Below are 19,333 nucleotides of genomic sequence, written 5' to 3' on the forward strand. Positions count from 1 at the left end.
GGCCAAGAGGGGGTCATTATCATGTAATCTGACCTATTTAGGGCCAGATTGAGCCTTTGGTCAGTGGCAATGTAAGGTGTGGTATGTAGCTGGATATGTCCCCAGGGAAGATGCTTCCTTTATTATCTCTTCCTCTTTACCGAACACAGATTTTGTCCTTGTGTAGCCTCCTGTGCTCCTACACCCAGAACCAAGATCTGGGGAGGCTGTCTAGGAGTATGTGGCTGAATAATGTTTTCACCCATTCTCCTGCCCTTGCGTAGCTGTGTAAGGCTGGGAAGCAATCTGACCCTGAACCCGGGACACATTTTTAAAAGCAAAGGTAGAAGTCCATGTGCAAAAATATTGTGCACACAAGAAAAGTTACAGATTCAGCCATCTGCACAGAATTCCAGGTGGACCTCAGGCTCTGGGAGGGGGATAGGGGTGTTGTTTTTCTTTTAATTTGTTTTTTTAATTTTTGGCTTTAAATCTTGTGTTTAATAAAGTACTAACAAATTGAAATTTAGTCCTTTAAAAAAATTAATATTAGTTCAGGTACTACACCTGTCCCTACATCCCAGTCTTCTCATGTTTATGGATTTACAGTAGAATTTTGTGGCTGTTTATTTTTAATGTTCTTCTCTCACCTGATACTTATGAGAGACCCATGTAAACAAGAGAAGTTTTTGACTGCAGGGGAATCAACAAAACTGACTATGCACAATCTGCTGTCAAATGTACAGAATATATTAATTGAATTCGATTTTTGTCTTTAATTTCTTGGTATTATAATAAGTAATTCCTTTTATCAATAAGAGCTAAAATATTCATATTTAAGTGTTTTGTTCAATGTCCTTTATAATCAAAGCTGAGAGGAGATTGTTTGTTTAGCAGAATATCTGTTCTGGGGGAAGAGTCCAGATAATGGATGTGTATTCATGTATTGAGGTGTAGATGATTATATGAGTGGTAATCATATTCCGCTAATCATAGTGCATATTTCAGCAAAGGTATTGTATATTATTGTCATCTTTTTGTGAGGGAGGGGAAACTATTTATAGTTGCAGTGAAAACTTTTATGTAGTTCCACAAAACACTTTTGGGTGAATGAAGATATGTCTCAGGTTTGAAACAAATCCATCTGCTGGAGATGGTATCCATTTAAAAAAGATTAATTATGTCCATCCAAGAAAGTGCTATGGAAGAAGCCTACTTGTAAAGGTCACTGCTAATGTTGAATATTGGCTAGAAGTTGAATTAAATATCAGAAAGAAAGCAAGATGTACTCTGCATAACCTACAGATTGCTTAAGCTCTGCTCCTGAGCACTGAATAAAATGGATAACATTTAAGAGGATGTGGCGGAAGTGTTTCATAATGTTCTCAAATGATTCAGAATATCTGAGCATTATGTTTAAGGGCTTTAGAACAAGGAGGGGATATAGAACTTTGAAGGGAGGTTTGAAATCAAAAGAAAAGTATCATCTACCGAAAGCACAGTCCTATTCACTTTCCCTTGCCCTACCTTTAGAGAAATAGATTTCCTCCTTCCCTGGCAGAAGTAAGCAGTGTGCTGACTCATTAGAACAAACAGAAGAGGTGCTGGTGGAGGTCCTGACAAATAGCATCTTATCAGGCAAATTTGGGCTAGCAAAAAGAACCAACCTGGCCTAAATTCCTGATTCCTGCCAGTATAATCCAGTGTTTTAAATTTCTGTGCTTAGAGACAGATTCAACACCCAACACCATTCAGTGTGGTCAAAGGCTTTCTGTGCATCTCAAGTTACTACAATTTCAAGCTTTTTGAAAATGAAGTTAATAGCGCAATATATACGTGTTAGTTAGAAATGTTTACTGTTGCTAAACTCTGTTTTGTGTAGGTCCCCGGGACTAGGGGTGTTGATGATAACTTAAAACACATTGGATAAAACGTTGGCTAAGACCAGAAAGATTGATTAGCTACTTTACTGTTGTTTCTCTACAGCAGAATGTGGCAGCATTACTTTAAAATGTTAATGTATTTGTTTTAGTTTTTTTCACCATGCCAGATTTTGAAATCATTTGCACACTCAGACCTGCCTGTACCTTACTGCCAGACAATCAAATGATAGCAGGCCCCAGTCCCCTTCACACCCCGTCATGCTGAAAAGTTGGTTCTGAAGCATGCCCAAAGGTTAACAAATGACGCCTCAGGCAGACCAAGGATTTCCAAAGCCTCAAATGCTCTGCTAGCAGCACCCAATCCCCTTCAGATTGAGCGTGGGCTTCTGGTCACAGCTGCAGCAGTATGTTACAAGGACAAAGGAGGTCCCTCATATTACCAGGCCTCAAACCATTTAGAGCTTGGTGGGTTAAAACCAACATAACGAACTCCAGCCAGAAATTTATTGGCAGCTTGGTGATGCTAATTACAGAGTGCTGACGATGTGTGCCTTCTGCATGCTGCTTTGCTAAATAAGTGGGTGCTTCCATTTTGCACTAGCTCCAGTTTCCACATGGTCTCAATATATAATCCCCGTGTAGAGCACATGGCAGTAATCTAACTTCCAAGTGACAAAACCATGGATAATTACAGCAGGGTGCTCCCTTGGAAAGTGGTGGCTGAACATACCAATTGATGCTCTCTTGGAATAATGGTGTTTCATTCTGAAATAGGGTGACAGCACCTAAGGTGCATTTAAGCAATCTGTCGAGTACATTTAGCTGCACTCAGGCACCCTACTTCTTCCTTCCCAACCCCAGGAAAGCTTTATAAGTATTGGGAGGGGTAAGGGAACAAATGGGCATTTGTTGCTTCCTCTTTATGAAAATTCAGATTACGGGTTGCAGACTTGGCAGATAGCTTTTCCCCGCCTGTTCCTTTTAAAATTAAGTGTATTTTTTTCCATTCTGTAGCAGATGAGTATTAGTCATAAAAGAGAGACTTTCTGCTGTGATTGTAAAGCCATGGTGATAAAATCTCAGACAAAAAGCTTTAAAGGTACCGCAGGTCTCAGAAAACTTACTAACTTGCTTACTGGTTTTTTGGTCTTCAAGAGGAGGCTCTGGACTTCGTGATGCTCATTAACATTCTCTTTCACCCTTCTGCCCATAGTAGCGCTGTCGCTATAATGAAAGGGACCTTTTCAGTGCTTACGTTTGTGAAGATTCTAATTTGGCTTTGCTGCATTCAATGTGCACCAGAGAGTCTTTATCTCTCAGTTTTGTGCATCTGCTCTAATTGAGATCTCTTACTTTCGAACTGCTTCACTTGTGCCAAGGAGTCCTTTCCATTCGACGCATCATGAGCAATTATTTCTCTTAGCACTGCTCTTGATGTTTCCCAGAGTGCTGCCTGGTCATTATCTATGGATAGCCTCCCTGAAGTGATGGGACAGGCCCTTCTTTCTTATCTATAATCATAATTAATCTCAATAAAGCTGCATTGAAATGCCAAGTGTAAAACAACTCACGACCCCAAGGAAAAAAGAGTAATCTTATGGGATGATGATGTTCTGGCTCGTGGACAGGAATGACACAAATATGCAAGGAATTTGGCAAAATCAGTAGGGTTTTTTTTTCTGCAGGGTATTTTCACAAATCTGGATTTTTGCAAGAGTTAGAGCATTCAACTGGAAATGTGGAGGCAAGGGTTCTGTTTCTTGGAATTTCTAAACATTATATATGACAATTTCCTAACTCAAAAAGTGTTGCGGCCAACATGGGGAAATTCTTTAAAGGTAGATAAAGAGGAACTGATCACCAAACTAAAACTAACGTTAGCTTAGGTTCAAGTGATCCTGACTTCATCACATTTATAATATTCAATCAGAATAAAGTCCAGAACAAGAATCTTTATAGTTGGTGCTTTAATAGGGCCAGTTTCACAAAGTGGAAAACAGTTATGAGCCAAATCAGCTGGGATGAAGAAATCATATTGAATAATAATTGGCAATCATTTAAGAACACCTTAGGAAATGCCCCAAATCCCATAATCAACAAGAAGGCCATAATGGTTTTTAAAAAATGTGATTTAGAGGTGAAGTGAAGGCAGCTATAAAAAAAAAATATTGTAACAAATGGAAATACGGGGAAGTGGATAGTAATGAATGTAAATCAGCGGGATTTTTTGGGAGAGTGGGCATGGTGTAGTATTCCAGTAGCAGGTTGAGACTTCAATCGGACCCTGTTGTGCTGGACATATGCCTAATAAAGGACAATTACGATCTGAGTGCTTACAGTCTAATACATAAGACAGTGGTTGGGCAAGGGGAAGTAAATGCTGGAGAGCGGAGGGACAGAAAAGGTTAAGTGACTTGCACAAGGCCACACAGAAAAGCTGTGGCAGAGCCAAAATTGAATCCAGATTTTTGGAATCCCAGTCTAATGATTTGAACAGAAGACCATCCTTTCTCCCTAGGTCCATCTAAGGGACAAGTAGAATCTTTCAGAATTGTTAATAAGGTCATTATAGAGTGAACTGTCTTTGTCACTGGACCACATTTCACAGACAGTCTACAAAATCCTGGGGCTGCACTGGGAGTCATAGAAGCTGGCAGCACAGTAAACATTGCTTGTACCTTAACTTACAAAGATGGTAGCTATGTCTCAGGTATTTGAATAATCAGTGCTTTAAGAGCTGTTCCTGTGGTTTTAGGGCACTTGTGCATGCGACATTCACAGGTTAAATGCTCAACACTAGTCTCATGAGCTCCAAGCTGACAGTGACTGGGAGCAGTGCAAGAGGCAGTGCACTAATTTCTTGACAAGAAGTGAGCTTCTTATGTCGCTTAAAGCAGCTTTTGCAGCCAGATAGAGATGAACTGATGTACTTCAAACCACTGTGTTATGACAAGGAACATCATTGCAGTGCAAGAGGAACAAGTTCCTCTAAAAGACCAAATGGGGAAAAGAAGTCTGAGGCTATTCTGTAATTTTGTTAATTTAAACTGTCTAGTCTTATCTCAGATGAACAAATACTCAAAATATGATGGACTTGTGTCCAAAAACTGGATAAACACATTAGCTGAGCGTATCAGCAGCTAAATGGTTGTCAGCATTTAAATTGTTGCTCTTAAGCGTCAGAGTTCTGGCCTGGTTGAGAGGAATGGAACAAGTCCACATCTCCTTTACTGCTTTTGTTAGGGTCTGTGTAATAGGAAGACAAGACTGTATCAGTTTATGTTCTTAAGGGTCTTGAGGGCTATGAGGAAATAGGAGGAATTAGTCTTCCTGTTGAACTTGAAGATTTTTCTTTGCCAGTGGGCTGAAAATATTATGTAATTTCATCCATGGAGGACATGAAATTCTGGAACACATATAACTCTGAGGCATGATGTTTGTACTGCACACTTGCCAAAGGGAGACTGCAGCAAATTACCCCATTCCTGAGTGGCTTGAGTAGAGAAGTATATTGATCCAGCACCCAGGACAGTGGTGTCATTTGACAGAGTCACAAAGCACTGAGCAGCACAAAGGGGATGGAGCCAGCATCTGTCCCATAGTTCTTAGAGAGTGTTTGGGTCAGTCTCTTAAGAACGGAAGGTTGTCTAATGAAGAGACAGTCCTTTGAACAAGTTTCATTTTATTTCTTGTAGGATCGGTAGTAGTCTAGCAAAAATATTTTCTCCATAATTATTTTGTGTATATGTATGCAAATTAACATTGGAGACTGGCGAGCCATAAAACAAACCCAACAATATCACATTGTCTCTGTTGGCAATTTGACCCAAGCAGCTTGAAAATGATCTGATGGAGTGAAACAGCCCTCCACTTCCAGGCTATAAAGTGCCTGGACCAACCTTTCTCTTGCAGTTGTCCTGTTCGCAATCATTAACATGAATTTGCAGTAGTAAGGATTTTTTTTTCTTTTTTAACTAGTCTTTTGTATTTCAGATCCCTCATGCTGGTAAAAGCAAACTGAGGTTCCTAATGGGAGATAAGTGTAAACATAAAGAATTCATGCAACACATTTTCGGAGTGTTCTACAATTTTCAGTAACAAAACGGGAGCCTGTTTTGGAACGTCTCCATTGGGAGTTTTTCCTGTAACCCCTTATAAAAACGTGTGGGTGCACACTACTAATTGAACAATAACTTAAGAGGATGGGTCTGTCTAACCAATGGATTTGTACTTGATTGACCTGGGAGGGAAGTCGGGAAAAGACTGAAGAGAAGAAATAGCCTTCACTAGCCTTGTGTCCATCTCACACTCCAAACCCTATGTCTTGGAGACTGAGCATCACTGACTGACCTTTGGCAGCTCCTTGCCCAGAATCCCCTGCAACCTGACTGTTTTAAGGCAGGTGGAACTAAAATTAGATCTCAGTTAATGATGTGGTTTACATGCGGTGTGGGTGGATGTGTTTGTGTGAGAGAGTGAACTTTGCACAATCTCTCCCTCTCTCTCCACCCACTTTGCCTGTCTGCATGGCTCACAAGAACAGAGCAGAGTATTAAAATATACAAGAATCCCAATCTTTCAATGCCCCAAAAAGTGGTATTTTCCTCTATCCATATACCTTTTCTGCTCAGGGTAGAATAAGGCACTGGGTTGGTGAATGTGCTAATGTGAAGAAACCCAGGACCTGGATTTGGCAGTTTTCCCAAGAATTTTGTGTGTCTTGCAGTTCTCAGTTTTTAGGAACAGATAGATTTTTCCAAAGGGTAGGTTTAAAGTGTTCCCCCCCCCCCAAAGTAGGTTGAATTCTAGAGAAAGTTGACTGTGTGCCCTTACTAAGATAGGTTGTTTATAGAAAATTATTTTGAGGTAGTAGATACTTTCTGAAAATTCAGGGTGAAATCCTGGCCCCATTGAAGTCAGTGGCAAAACTCTCATTGACTTCAGTGGAGCCAGGATTTTATGCCAAGACTTAGTTTATTTCTCTTGAAAACAGAGGTTAATCATACCAGCTGGAGCCTGGCATAGTGTGAACAAGTGCTGTGAAATCTCCCAGATGTTGCCCTGCAAGTGCACTCCAGTGTTAGCATGTGAGCCCCCTGCTATTTTAATTCTGGATCCGCCTTAAGCAGTGCCTGCCAGTTATCCCACAACTTGCTCCAAAATACGTGGCGGTTTTGTGATTATACATAAACTGAGAATAAGAAACCACCAAACTCATGTATGATCTAAGACAAGATTTTTAACTGTGTTCTCCACAGATGAAAGGCCAGTCTACGAAACCCTAGGACCTCTCCACCAAACCACCAGGCATCACGTAGGAATTACATGAAGGAGCGCTGAGCTACATGGACTGTACTCTGAGCGCCACACTAAACACCCAGGGTGGGGTTTTGCAAGGCCTGTAAGTGACTTAGGAGCACTTGACCCATTGAAAGTCCATGGGACTCAAGCTCTGAAGTCATGGGGGCACGTAACTGAAATCCCACCTACAATGTTCTTTACTGCTTTGATACTCATCCATTGATATTTGAAAACTGTTAGACTGGTTACTTGTGCCAGTGCCTTGATATATCATTGTCTGTGCCTGCCATCTTGGGTGTAAATGTTTTAGCTACACTTGTTTTCAGCATTTTCCTTACTTTTCATCCATTTCCCTTTAGTCTTACTGTTTAACATGAGTTTTAACAAAAGTTACATACAAACACTTGAGTTATTTAAAAAAAAAAAGTCACCAAAAACTTTACAATGTATAATCAGTAGAGAGTTTGTCTCCTGTTACATGCAAAAGGCTATGGAAGCAAATATTAGTCATTCACATACTTTTCTGTGTTGAGTCAACATCTATTTTTAGGGTTGGAGCACATAAAGACATCTATCATTGTGTTGGGGAGAGGAAGACAGGCTTGCTTAATGTATCATATTCGTGACTGGACCTCCCCTCCCCTGCCTACCTGCGTATACCGTATGTGTAGACAGTGGGAATTTATAGATGTGTAGATTTAAATACATTGCATTAGATGAAATTCAAATTGTTCAGAAAGTTAGAGCGAACAGTGTTTCAAATGTGCTGTAAAATAAATCTCTTCACAATCTTTTTCATACTAGCCGTGCAAGAAACACCTTTATCAGGGAGTGCTTTTGTTAATCTAAGATGTAGATTATTTTTAAGAGTGTGTTTTTCTTTTAAAATAAAAAAGAATTCTGAATACAATAAGTGTTAAGTTTTGCTTATGAGTGTGGTACCGATGTAAACCCATTTGAAATTCTATTTGGGTTGTGTTTGCATTTTGGTAGAAAAACGTTAAACCCTTAACAGAAATCTGGTGTAATAATTTTTTCACAATACATACGTAATGCATCAACTGGATTTTTGCTTATTTGGGCATAGTATTTTTACACAGTCTGGTTTCAGGCTTAGATTGCAAGGGACTTTTTAAAATAAGATGGCAGATAGGAAGATGGGGGATACACTGTATTTATGGTTCCTGAAGTAGATGTTGATTTAGCCTGATTCACTAGTACATTATAATTCAGCAAGGGAAGATGTTGCTAGCTCAGAATGAAAATACAAAGGGATATAGCATAAAAGATCTCTTTGTAACTAACCTGATCAGTTTCATATGCTTGAAACAAAACACACTGGAACCTCAGAAAGCTTGGTATATTCAAAGATTGTTGTGTGTTTGAATACAATAAATTATCTGTACACCCACTGACCATGGGGTAAATTTACAAAGCTGTGCGTGGGAAGTTGTGCGTTAATCTACCACTGTACAGTAGCTATTTTGTGCTTGCACTTATCCTTACATTTGTTTAAGTTATCTCCTGCTTTCCTTTTGTTTTCCCTCACATTTTCCTAGTCCTTGTTGCTAGGTAAAAGAACAGCTAAAATCTGAATTGCAGGGTTATTTAAACCAATGCTATGGATTGTAAAGACACTAAATAATCTGTTGATTTAAATGTATGAGGTAAATGCATTCATGGAAAGTGTATTAATTCTTTATTTTTAATCCCCTAGGTGTCATACGCCCGTCCAAGTTCAGCATCAATCAGAGATGCTAACTTGTATGTTAGTGGCCTTCCAAAAACGATGACCCAGAAAGAACTAGAACAGTTATTTTCACAATATGGGCGCATCATCACCTCACGAATTCTGGTTGATCAAGTCACAGGTTAAAAAAACTTTTTAAAAATTTAAATATTTTCAGAAAATGGCAAACTTAAATGCTTTTGAAGCAGAATGGCTATAGTGAAGCAGCAAACTGTACTGATGGTACAGTAAGAAGCCATGACTTTGGATGTAAAATGTAATCCTATATATAGAGATAGATGTTACTGTACATACACAGTTCTTTATATATGTAACTTTAAGGGGAAGTAAATGCACTGGGGTGTTTTTTAAATGCAGAATCTTTTAAAAATTACTGATAATCCATATTTAAGGGGAATGTATCAAGCAATTTACTACTTGTATGTCTGTCATCTGCTACAATTATCACAATATAACGTGGGAGGGAAGGTTCAGTAAATGATCTTAAGAGAACAGGGCTTTTTTCCTTGATGGGGAAAATAATTTTTTATATGACAAAGTAATGTGTTCTGAACTCAGATCAAAATGAACATGTTGTTTTGTTTCCTTAGATATGTGAAAGACTCCTGAAGCTGTTCTTACTTTTTTTAACCTTTTATTTTAAAAAGTCTTTTCTTTATTCCCAGGTGTCTCTCGGGGTGTGGGATTTATCCGTTTCGATAAGAGAATAGAAGCAGAAGAAGCCATAAAGGGACTAAATGGCCAGAAACCTAGTGGTGCTACAGAACCAATTACTGTGAAGTTTGCCAATAACCCCAGCCAGAAGACAAGCCAGGCACTCCTTTCGCAGCTTTACCAGTCTCCCAACAGACGCTACCCTGGACCACTACACCACCAGGCTCAGAGATTCAGGTAACTATCGATCTGCAAAAGAACTGGAGCTCTACCAGCTATGATGACTTGGGGTGTAGGGGTTGTGTTAAAAATGTATTTTGGAATTGTAGATTGACTTCAATTTCTCTGTAAAATTAAACATTCTTTCCAAGTGAGTGAACAGGAAAATCTGCTCAGAGCCAGTCATTCCATATTGACTAAGACATCTCAACTATACAATCAGATCAATGAGGCCTTAGGTAAAGGATGACAGACTAAAAGGTTATATTGATACTGAAATAGAAAGTGACTTTTCTGGTTTTTGTTTTTGTTTTTTATCAACTTTTTCTGCAGTATTATTGTGGCTTTCATGCAACTTTCAATTTAACATTGAGCGTAGGGCTGGTGGCTGGCAAAAAGTTGTGTTTATTCTATTCAGCAGTAGTTTTATTACATTATTAGCTTCAGATGTCTGCTCAAGGTATAAAGAGACCTTGTGTAGTCTTTGATATGAGTGCTGAGATGCTGTGTGATGTTTTATGATTTACATTTCGAAAGTACTGCTTGTATCTCATATGTAACACAGTATTAGCAGTACTGGGTTCTCTCTGTGTTATTTTGATGATGTATAATATCAGTTAGGCAACCTAGCATTTTTAGCAAAAGGTCTTTCTTTAAAAAATATTAAATAGGAATGCTTGGACTTACTGGCGTGGTTAAGATAAATATTAGCTTTTAAATATATTTCACTGTGAAATTTGCAATTTTTTAAATCTGAAATGAATTAAAGAAGAGCACAGAAAAGGTCAGTCACTTGCCTGGTTTTTATGAAAACAAGTGTATATTTAAAACCTCTTTGGTAAGAGTATAAAAGCCACTGAGGCTACCACTGACTCCTTATGTAGATAAGGATTTTTCATATTGTGTATTAAACATAAAGTAGATTACATTTAATTTCCCAAATTCAATGGTAATTGACATTGACAGCTTTTGGAGATCATTATTACTAAATATGTTTCTAAACAAAAGAAAAATTCTAAACAGTTCTGTGAACCTGAGACGCAAGAGTTGCTTATAACCAGTATGTTACTATTCCTCTAATTTTGGATTGTAACATTTTATACACAAGTTTTATTGCAATGAAAGGTGAACTGTTGAAGGTATTGTACATGTTATAATTTCATACTAATATAATCTACAAATGAAAAATCAAAGGGAAATTTTTAACACCCAGTCAAATCTTGAGATATAGCTATTTAGTGAGAGTTCAACTTTCTGAAATCTCAAAGCATGTTAAAAATGGCATTAAATATTGTGATTGAAATTTGAAAGCAGTCTGAAACTCAAGAGAGTTCCTGTTTCCTAAACTCCTTAGATGTGTGAGAAACTTGTTGAACATTTCTTCTTTGAAAATGGAACATTATTAATAATAGTTCCATTGAGCGATCTTGCCATCTGTGAGACATTAACCCAAAGACCCTCCTTCTCTTTTCAGGCTGGACAATTTGCTTAATATGGCCTATGGCGTAAAGAGGTAATTAGAATTCCACAGATTGCCAGATGTCCATGTTGGCACAGATTGGTGCTACAATTTATTTTTTAAATCACTAACTTTATTTTTTTTTAATTCCTTCTTTTCTTCCACCAGCATGTCAAATTCTTTTTTTAAGTTTGGACTTCAGTTGGTTTTGTTACTTTAAGGCCACACTCAAAAGTTGTGTGTGGGTTTTTTTCACCTTTTCTTTTATTTACAGGTGGGCTTCTCAGATGGTTTAGGTGCAACAGCTATAAGTATTCTAACACCAATAGTGCTGCTAAATAGCATATTTTCCTGAATCAAAACTATTAAACTGAAGTTTTTGCTAATCTCTGATTTGATACTGTGAAAATAGTCAGAGGAAAATAGAATTAAATAGCCTCATCCTTTCCTCTAGCTGTGTCCTACCACAAAGTTAACTTTAAAAGTGTAACTGTATGCACCTTAATCAGCCCTAAGTTTCTTTTGTTACAGGTTTAACAATTGTTGCAAATATTTCTTAGTGCTTGTGGTTTGTTTCTTTGTGTGTGTGTTTTAATTTACACAGGTTTGTGTGTTCAGATTGGAATTAAAGCTCAATTGATTTTGAAACATTCATGTTCCATAATGAGTGTGTTCCGTGTTCAAGCTGAAAAAAAAAAAGTTGATATATGTTAGTGTTTCCTCTTTGTTAACGACACACATCGACACAGGGGAACCTTTCAGAACTGTAGGGGCATAGTCTCATTCCTGACATTATGCAGAGCTGTGCACCAATAGCCCTGCACTATGAGCTGCGGAAGCACCTTAGTCTACAGGAATGGTCAGCTCTGCACATTCATGAAAACTAGGTGCTCTTTTATAAAGCTCATCCCAAACATGGCATGGTAAGTATCTTTAAACTGTTCAGAAGTGGACAGTAGAGTAAGTCTTAACTACTACAGCAGTGGCATGTACACCATAAGATTACTTGTACGCCAAAGTAACTTTCAAATTAGATGTTTTACATCTACCCAAAAAAAACCCCAAATCATGTGTCCCATGATCAGCACATAAATCAAAATTTGCTGCATGGTTTTTCAATTCATTATGCCCCTTTCACTGCCTCACCTGCAGTCTGCCCACTAATCCATCTTTCAGTCCTGCTAGTAACATTCCAAAACTCTTAGCAGCTTCAGACAGCTGCCACTTACAAATAACTGTTTGAGAATTTTTTTTCCCTCCCAAATGTTTAATTTCCTACCCAGAATTACAGTGGTAATTCCTGTGGTACAGGACAAACCATGTTCTGTCCTAGACTGCGGAAGGTTTAATTTCTGATTTCATATGACTCATCAAGGCAAGGAAAAGCAGACTAATATCGTTAGAGAGCCAGGTATCTCCTTTCCGCTGTTCAAAGGCTTTTGTTTCTAGCACTGATAGATCATGAGACATCAGGCATTAAACATCACAACAGCTTTTTTTTTTCAGTTTTTATTGAAGTTTCTTAAAATTGTTAGTCATTTTCTTCTCCCTGCAAGTCCCGAAGAAATTGTACTTATCCTGCTAGAAAACTCTGTGTTGTTTGGATGTATAAATAAAAACTTCTGAAACCATCTCTAAAACATCCCCAGATAAATTTTGCTATAAAATATGTATCCTGTACAAAATACAGGATGATTTGGCATGGAATGAAAGATTCATTGGGGTTGACGTCTATAATTCACGGCTTTGCCACTAGTGAATAATATACCATCCCGGACTCATGTCAGTAAACTTTTATACCACATCAGCCTATATTATAGTGAGAGATGAAGCAGTTGCTATAGTTAAGGTTTCATGAGCAGGTAAAAGCTGCACAGCTCCTGAGGTTTGGAGGAGAGAGGCTCTCTCTTGTGAATCTCTGAAAGGGCTAGAAGGCATTCTGGTGATGTATAGCTACATAGCTCTATTTTAGTTTAAAAATAAACATAGGAAATTCTATTCAAAATTATGATTAAGTTTGCACAGTTGAATTCTCAGACATTTGGAAAAAACGATAATGTTAAGGTTGAATATGAAACTTTGACTCATGGTGCATGTGCATCGCAAGTCTTTTTAATTATGTAATCGTATTTCTTGTGCCTTTGGCAACCTTAGATCCAAAAAACTAGCATATTGTAGTACTGCACAACTGTGTGTGCACCATATAATCAGTCTGTTAACATGATTTGTATGGAAGTACACAGTCAAACATTCTTACACAAACACACTCCGTATAAAGTATAACAGCATAAATAGTATTTGCTGGCCTTTACGTATGCTGTTAAAGTTTGCAAACTTCAAGACCCCATTTTCTGAATTGTACTCCGAGAAGCCTGTTCTGCTGGCTGAAAGGAATTTGTTCAGTAGTTAGCTGTACCCTCAATTTGTTTAAATGTATTCCTTATAGAGAAGATTACTTACTATCTACTGGGCCAGATGCTCAGCTGGTATAAAAAGACATAGCTCCAGCTTTGTCTACAGCTGGATAACATTTTTCAGACAAAATGTTTTTTTTCATTGAAAACGGTGGATTTGTTTTGACAGTAACATTTGGCATATTTGTATTGATTTTGCTGAACTGCTTCAGTAGTGTTGGATTTTTAAAAAAAAAAACCCTAAAAAGTTTCCCCAAAAAATCAGAATGATTCATTTAGACATTTTTGAAGCAAAACTTTTTGATTCAAAACAACTTTTCATTTAGAAATTTAATTTAATTTAATTTTAGAATACAAAAAAATTAAAAATGTAAAAATCAGAAACTAAATATTTTGGTTTGAACTGAAGGTTTAGTTCAATCCAGAATCAACTGTTAGCAAACTTAAAAATCAGTTGTTCGCACAGCTCTTGCTGTCTTTTTGTACCAGCTGAGGAAATGCACAAAAGTCTACACTAGCAAAACTGTACTGTGCCAGTATGATAATTAGTTTAAATATACAAAAATCGGGGGGGGAAGCATTACAGATATTCTGGGTGGGATTTTTCAAAAGTGGAATTCAATAGGAATTGTTTGCAGTGAGTTCAGTAAGAGTAGTTACTGCACCCTGAACACTTCTGCAAGCCTGCATATGAGTCAGAGGGCCTAGTCCTCCAAGCTGTTATGCGTGTGAATAAAGTTGCTGATTTGCATAAGTGTTTGCAGGCTGTAGAAAAAAATGAGTGATATTTCTCAATTTAGGTGCAATATCCAGAAGTGTTCTGGATGTACGTCAAAGGGCAGTCAAGGCTCTAAGTGCAATTCCACATAGAAGATAAGCAATCAACACACTAAAATTCCTTGTATTGTCTTCACTTCCACTTGCAGCAGAGTAATGTTAAGGAGTTCTGTTCACTACATGCATCTAAAAATATTATAAATATTATTACAAGTTTTCTAATAGAGAGCTTGCAGTCTGCACATCTGCAATGCAAAACAAAGATAAGAATTATTCAGTATAGGAATTAAAATTCATTGAGGATGCCTGCTTTAAAATTAAGTGTGGAAATAAGATTTTTAGCAAGACTTTTCTTACATGTAACAGTTACTTTAAATGTAACCCATTGATAATGGCCTAAAAAATGATGTTTTATCAACTGCTAAAGGAGGTGATCTAACCAAGCAAGTGTCTTCATGCACTGGTTTTCCTACTTTACAATTACTACACATATGCTCATTGATATGTACAGACATTTTTAAGATAACGTTACCAACAATGAATTCTTAAAAATATATTTGAATAAAAGTCTGTATACTAGAAACAGACAAAACTTCCTGTTTTCCATCTAAAAATCTCTCAAATGCTATTAGGATATACAAAATGGCTGAATACAGAGATACTGCTGAATTTTGACAATGTTTCATATTCACGTTTAAAACCAAGCTCTAAGAGATCCATTTTTCCATGAGGGTCTGGTAGGGTCTAAAGTGTTAAATCATCAGTAACTTTGCAGTTGTATCCATAGTCCTTCAGCTGAGTTGTTTTATTGATAGAAATGTCAGGCCAAATGCTGCATTTCTTACTCAGTGAAATTCCTAATTAGCACTGCAAGGTTTCGCCCATGCTTATTTAGATGTTCCTTAAGAATTCCCTTTATTAGATCTCAGACACAGCAAACTAGAACTTATTGTGGAAGGGAAATGTCATTGTGCCCAGTTCTCGTCTGTTACATTCTTCCCAGCTACCATTCATTTCAGTAGGTGTTAGTGGCACCTGTGTAACTGAGAGCAAAGATGGACATATAGTTGACATCCCAAGGACTGGATCATGAAACCTTAATGAGCTTTATTTTAAGTCTCAGTTCCGTGTAATTTGTACTAAGCGCTATGTCTAGAATAGCCCCCTCTTTTTATTTGGTAGGTTTTCCCCGATCACAATTGATGGGATGACGAGCCTTGTTGGAATGAATATTCCTGGCCACACTGGGACTGGATGGTGTATCTTTGTCTACAATTTGTCTCCCGACTCAGATGAAAGTGTGCTGTGGCAGCTCTTTGGCCCCTTCGGAGCAGTTAATAACGTCAAGGTGATCCGCGATTTCAACACCAACAAGTGCAAGGGATTTGGCTTTGTCACTATGACCAACTATGACGAAGCTGCCATGGCAATTGCCAGCCTTAATGGATACCGTTTAGGAGACAGAGTATTGCAAGTTTCCTTTAAAACCAACAAAACCCACAAATCCTGAATTTCATATCCTTACTTACTAAAACATATATATATATATAAATATATATACGAACAAACAAAAACTCTGCAAGGCTTATATTCAACCATGGACTTTATAAGCCAGTGTTGCCTAAGTATTAAAACATTGGATATCCTGTGATGAACAGGAAAGGATTTTATAATGCTTAGAAAAAAAACAAAAACAAAAAAAACCTTTGATGCATTGAATGTTCTTTCATAGCTGTCGTTGTTGAATATAATATACATAGATAACAATGTGCAGGGATTTTTACCCGGCCAGCTAGTTTTACTACCTTCCTTGAAGGTGGCTCTTTTTAAGATGACCATTCACTCATTTGAAAAAAATAAAAAACAAAAACAGTTTTTACAAACTAATGGGATTAAAAGAAAGAAAAAAGATTTTTCTTTTTTTTCAAATGTTGATCCAATCAGATTGGTAAACCCCCCATATAAATTAAAGAGGAACAATAAAAATTGCAAAAAACAACAACAAACACATACTTTTGCAACCTTTTTTATTTTTCCTTTTTTCTTTTATATCATGTGAACTAAACAGTCTTCTGTTAGGGAATGGGGTAAAAGGGGGATACCTGATGACAGAACAATTTAAATAACATTAACAATGTTGCCAAAGAGGTGGTCTCTTTGCTGAAAATGGGTTTCAAGAAAAATCTATTTTTATAAAATATAAAGAATTTTTACAAGAGAATCTGGATTTGAGAAAAAATATTTTGACTGGCTAATTTAGGGGAAATTGACAACTTTGTCATGTTCATACTGCACTGGTAACTTTTTAGAGATCAAGACGTGTGTTTTAAACTGGATTAGTAGATTGTTTTTTGAAGGATGGGCTACAAACAGATGATCTTCGTATCTTTTCATAGCATGTAATAAAAATATTAAATACAGTACGGGAGAGTGTTCTTCCCAGGCACACAGTTACCCACAGTCAAAACCCAAAAGCAAGGAGATGAGTTGCAAGACAGTTTTTCTTTAAGTCATCAGTATGGGATATCAGCAGAACAAAAGTTTAAAAAAAATAATTGTTTTGATCAAAAACTTCCTTGGTTTGAGCAGTAGGTGCTACAGAATTATTTACATATCTTAGTATCATAGTTAAATGTAATGTGTTTAGAAAAAATAATTTGCTTAAAATTTGTTAAGAATTTTCAAATTCACTTTATAGCCCATGCTGATATAAATTGGGCTGTGTTGGCACATTTGGAACACTGTTTATGTTGCTTGAAACACTTATTTATTTAATTGCCGATGTGATGCATATGGCCAAAATCAAATATAGCTAGTTTGGCTAGTCTACTTATTTGTTTACTTAAACTATGGGAAGAAGCATATTATTGTGTCATTTTGTTGTGTGTGTATGTGTATATATAATATAAATATATATATATAAAGTTATTTTTTCTTTTTGTTAATTTATTATAAGTTGTAACACTTTGCTAGTTTTGTTTGTATATGTCTTAAAATGTTTTCTTATGATACTTAAGTGACAGAGGTATCAAGGTAACTTGTGTAGAAATATTGTTTGATATATTGTCATGTTTGTTGTGAATATTTTTTCTTACTGCACAGTAGAAAAGAAAACAACTGGGTCTTTATTTTAATGTAATTCAGATTGGGGGAAAACAGAGCTAAGGGAACAAAATGACTGAGGGGGTGCTCTCCCATGTCCAGTGCACTGATCATTTTAGTATGTTTGTGCTTTGTACGGTTATATATTTAAAACAAAAAAGGGTCATGCTCTTCCCTGAGTACTAGAAACAGTTACTCGCTATGCATAATCTAGTTGATAGTTAAATTTGCTATTGCTTTTCTTGTCTTGTTATATAAAATCTTTTCAATACAAGTTTAGTCTTAATGGTAATAAAACGTTATGGTTATTTATAACTTGTGCTTATTTTGTGCATTTTTTCCATGCTATACCCACTAACTGCACATAGATTAAGTATTGTTTTTTTTTCCACACTGAAGAGGCAAACTTTTATAGTAGACAGATAAAATTAAAGCATCATAATTTTATCAGTTTTTTTACTTTTAAAATATTTTAGTTCTAAAGAACACTCATTCAATGTTCAGGGAAACCTTTATACATCATCTGCTATGAATGAGCGCAGTTTGCTGGGAAAGTTTTGATGCATTTGCTAAGCATTAGTGGGGAAGGCATGTCAGAATCTTTTCTCTACAACGTGTTTTACTAGCTGAATAATAATTTAAAGAAAAAAACTTTCTTAGGACCAGGCAGTTGTATACTTTAGTTATAACAAATGACTTCATGTTAACCTTGCTAGTTTAGATCATTTCTGAGGGAAAGTAATGTAAATGTTTTTTTAATAACCTTGTTGTGTTTGAATTATTTGTACTTTAATTGTCCGGACAATAAATGAAAGTGTGTAGAATGGCTATGGACTTTCCAGATTTTTAAACGTGTTCAGATGTTTTAGTAACCACAGCCACACAATAAAGCAGGGAGATATTATAGTCTAATTGCAGTAGAAAGTTCTTTAAGGGAGATCCTAAGGTACTAAACAAAACAGTTGAAGCATATTCATTGTTCATATGTTTTTCTTCCAAAACCTTAGCTTAGCCAAATTGAGTTGGTTTCACTAACATCAACTGCAGTAGAGTAATTTTACTTAAATATTTTTTTAATTTGTTTGTGTGATTTTTTTAACGTACACAATGTTTTTACACAATGAAAGTATTAACTCAGTCAATATCAAAATTAAGCAAAAATATTAAATGCTTTAATTATACAAATTTTAAGCCATCAGTTAGTTTGACTTTTCTTTTTGACCTGGATATGCAATGAATATCATACAGTATGAAGTATACATATCTGCTGTTTGGCTCTAAAATTTATATATTACCACATTCATTCAAAATTTGATTTTCACCATATTTTATAGCCAGAAGTGATCTCTCTTTCAGTTGACTTATTGGTTTAAATTCCATTAAATACAAATATTCACTCCATGTTTGTGTTCTGTAACATTCTCTTGCTAATTGAAAATATGTACCTTGTAAAATTGCAACACTGCATTTCATAACCAAGTATAGAAAAAAATGTATCAACCGGTTGGATGGACTATGCAGTTCTTCAGCTGCTTCACTACTAATAAACTCATGTTTTTATGATTGAATTACTATGTTGGTTAGAATAATTAATTTCAGGCCATGGAATGAGATTGTTTGTTTTTAAATATACAGCCTGCATGATTCATCCTTAAATTAACCTGAGCATTATATAGTAGAATGTAAACGTTATTGTTTTGCTCTATTTAAAGGTTAGTTGTTAAAAAATCTCACAGCATCAAAAAAGTTTAAATACTCGAGAATGTCATGTATCCTAATATATAGTCTGGACTAA

General features: G+C 36.5%; 1 protein-coding gene across 15 annotated transcripts in view; it reads left to right on the forward strand.

Moving 5' to 3' along the window:
* The window catches only part of ELAVL4 (ELAV like RNA binding protein 4), a 130,103-nt gene extending 111,061 nt beyond the window's left edge, over positions 1-19,042 (forward strand). For 14 of the 15 annotated variants that reach the window (XM_045028078.1, XM_045028080.1, XM_045028077.1 and 11 more), the window contains 4 exons: positions 8,881-9,034; positions 9,579-9,804; positions 11,261-11,299; positions 15,619-19,042. In XM_045028078.1, the coding sequence (XP_044884013.1) occupies positions 8,881-9,034; positions 9,579-9,804; positions 11,261-11,299; positions 15,619-15,946 (747 nt within the window). In that variant the 3' untranslated portion in view covers positions 15,947-19,042. The remainder of the gene's footprint in view (positions 1-8,880; positions 9,035-9,578; positions 9,805-11,260; positions 11,300-15,618) is intronic. The other variant, XM_045028074.1, reaches the window with a different exon arrangement.
* Positions 19,043-19,333: the final 291 nt, after the last annotated feature.

The sequence above is a fragment of the Mauremys mutica genome, chromosome 8 (genome assembly GCF_020497125.1).
Source record: "Mauremys mutica isolate MM-2020 ecotype Southern chromosome 8, ASM2049712v1, whole genome shotgun sequence".
Classification (NCBI taxonomy): domain Eukaryota; kingdom Metazoa; phylum Chordata; order Testudines; family Geoemydidae; genus Mauremys; species Mauremys mutica.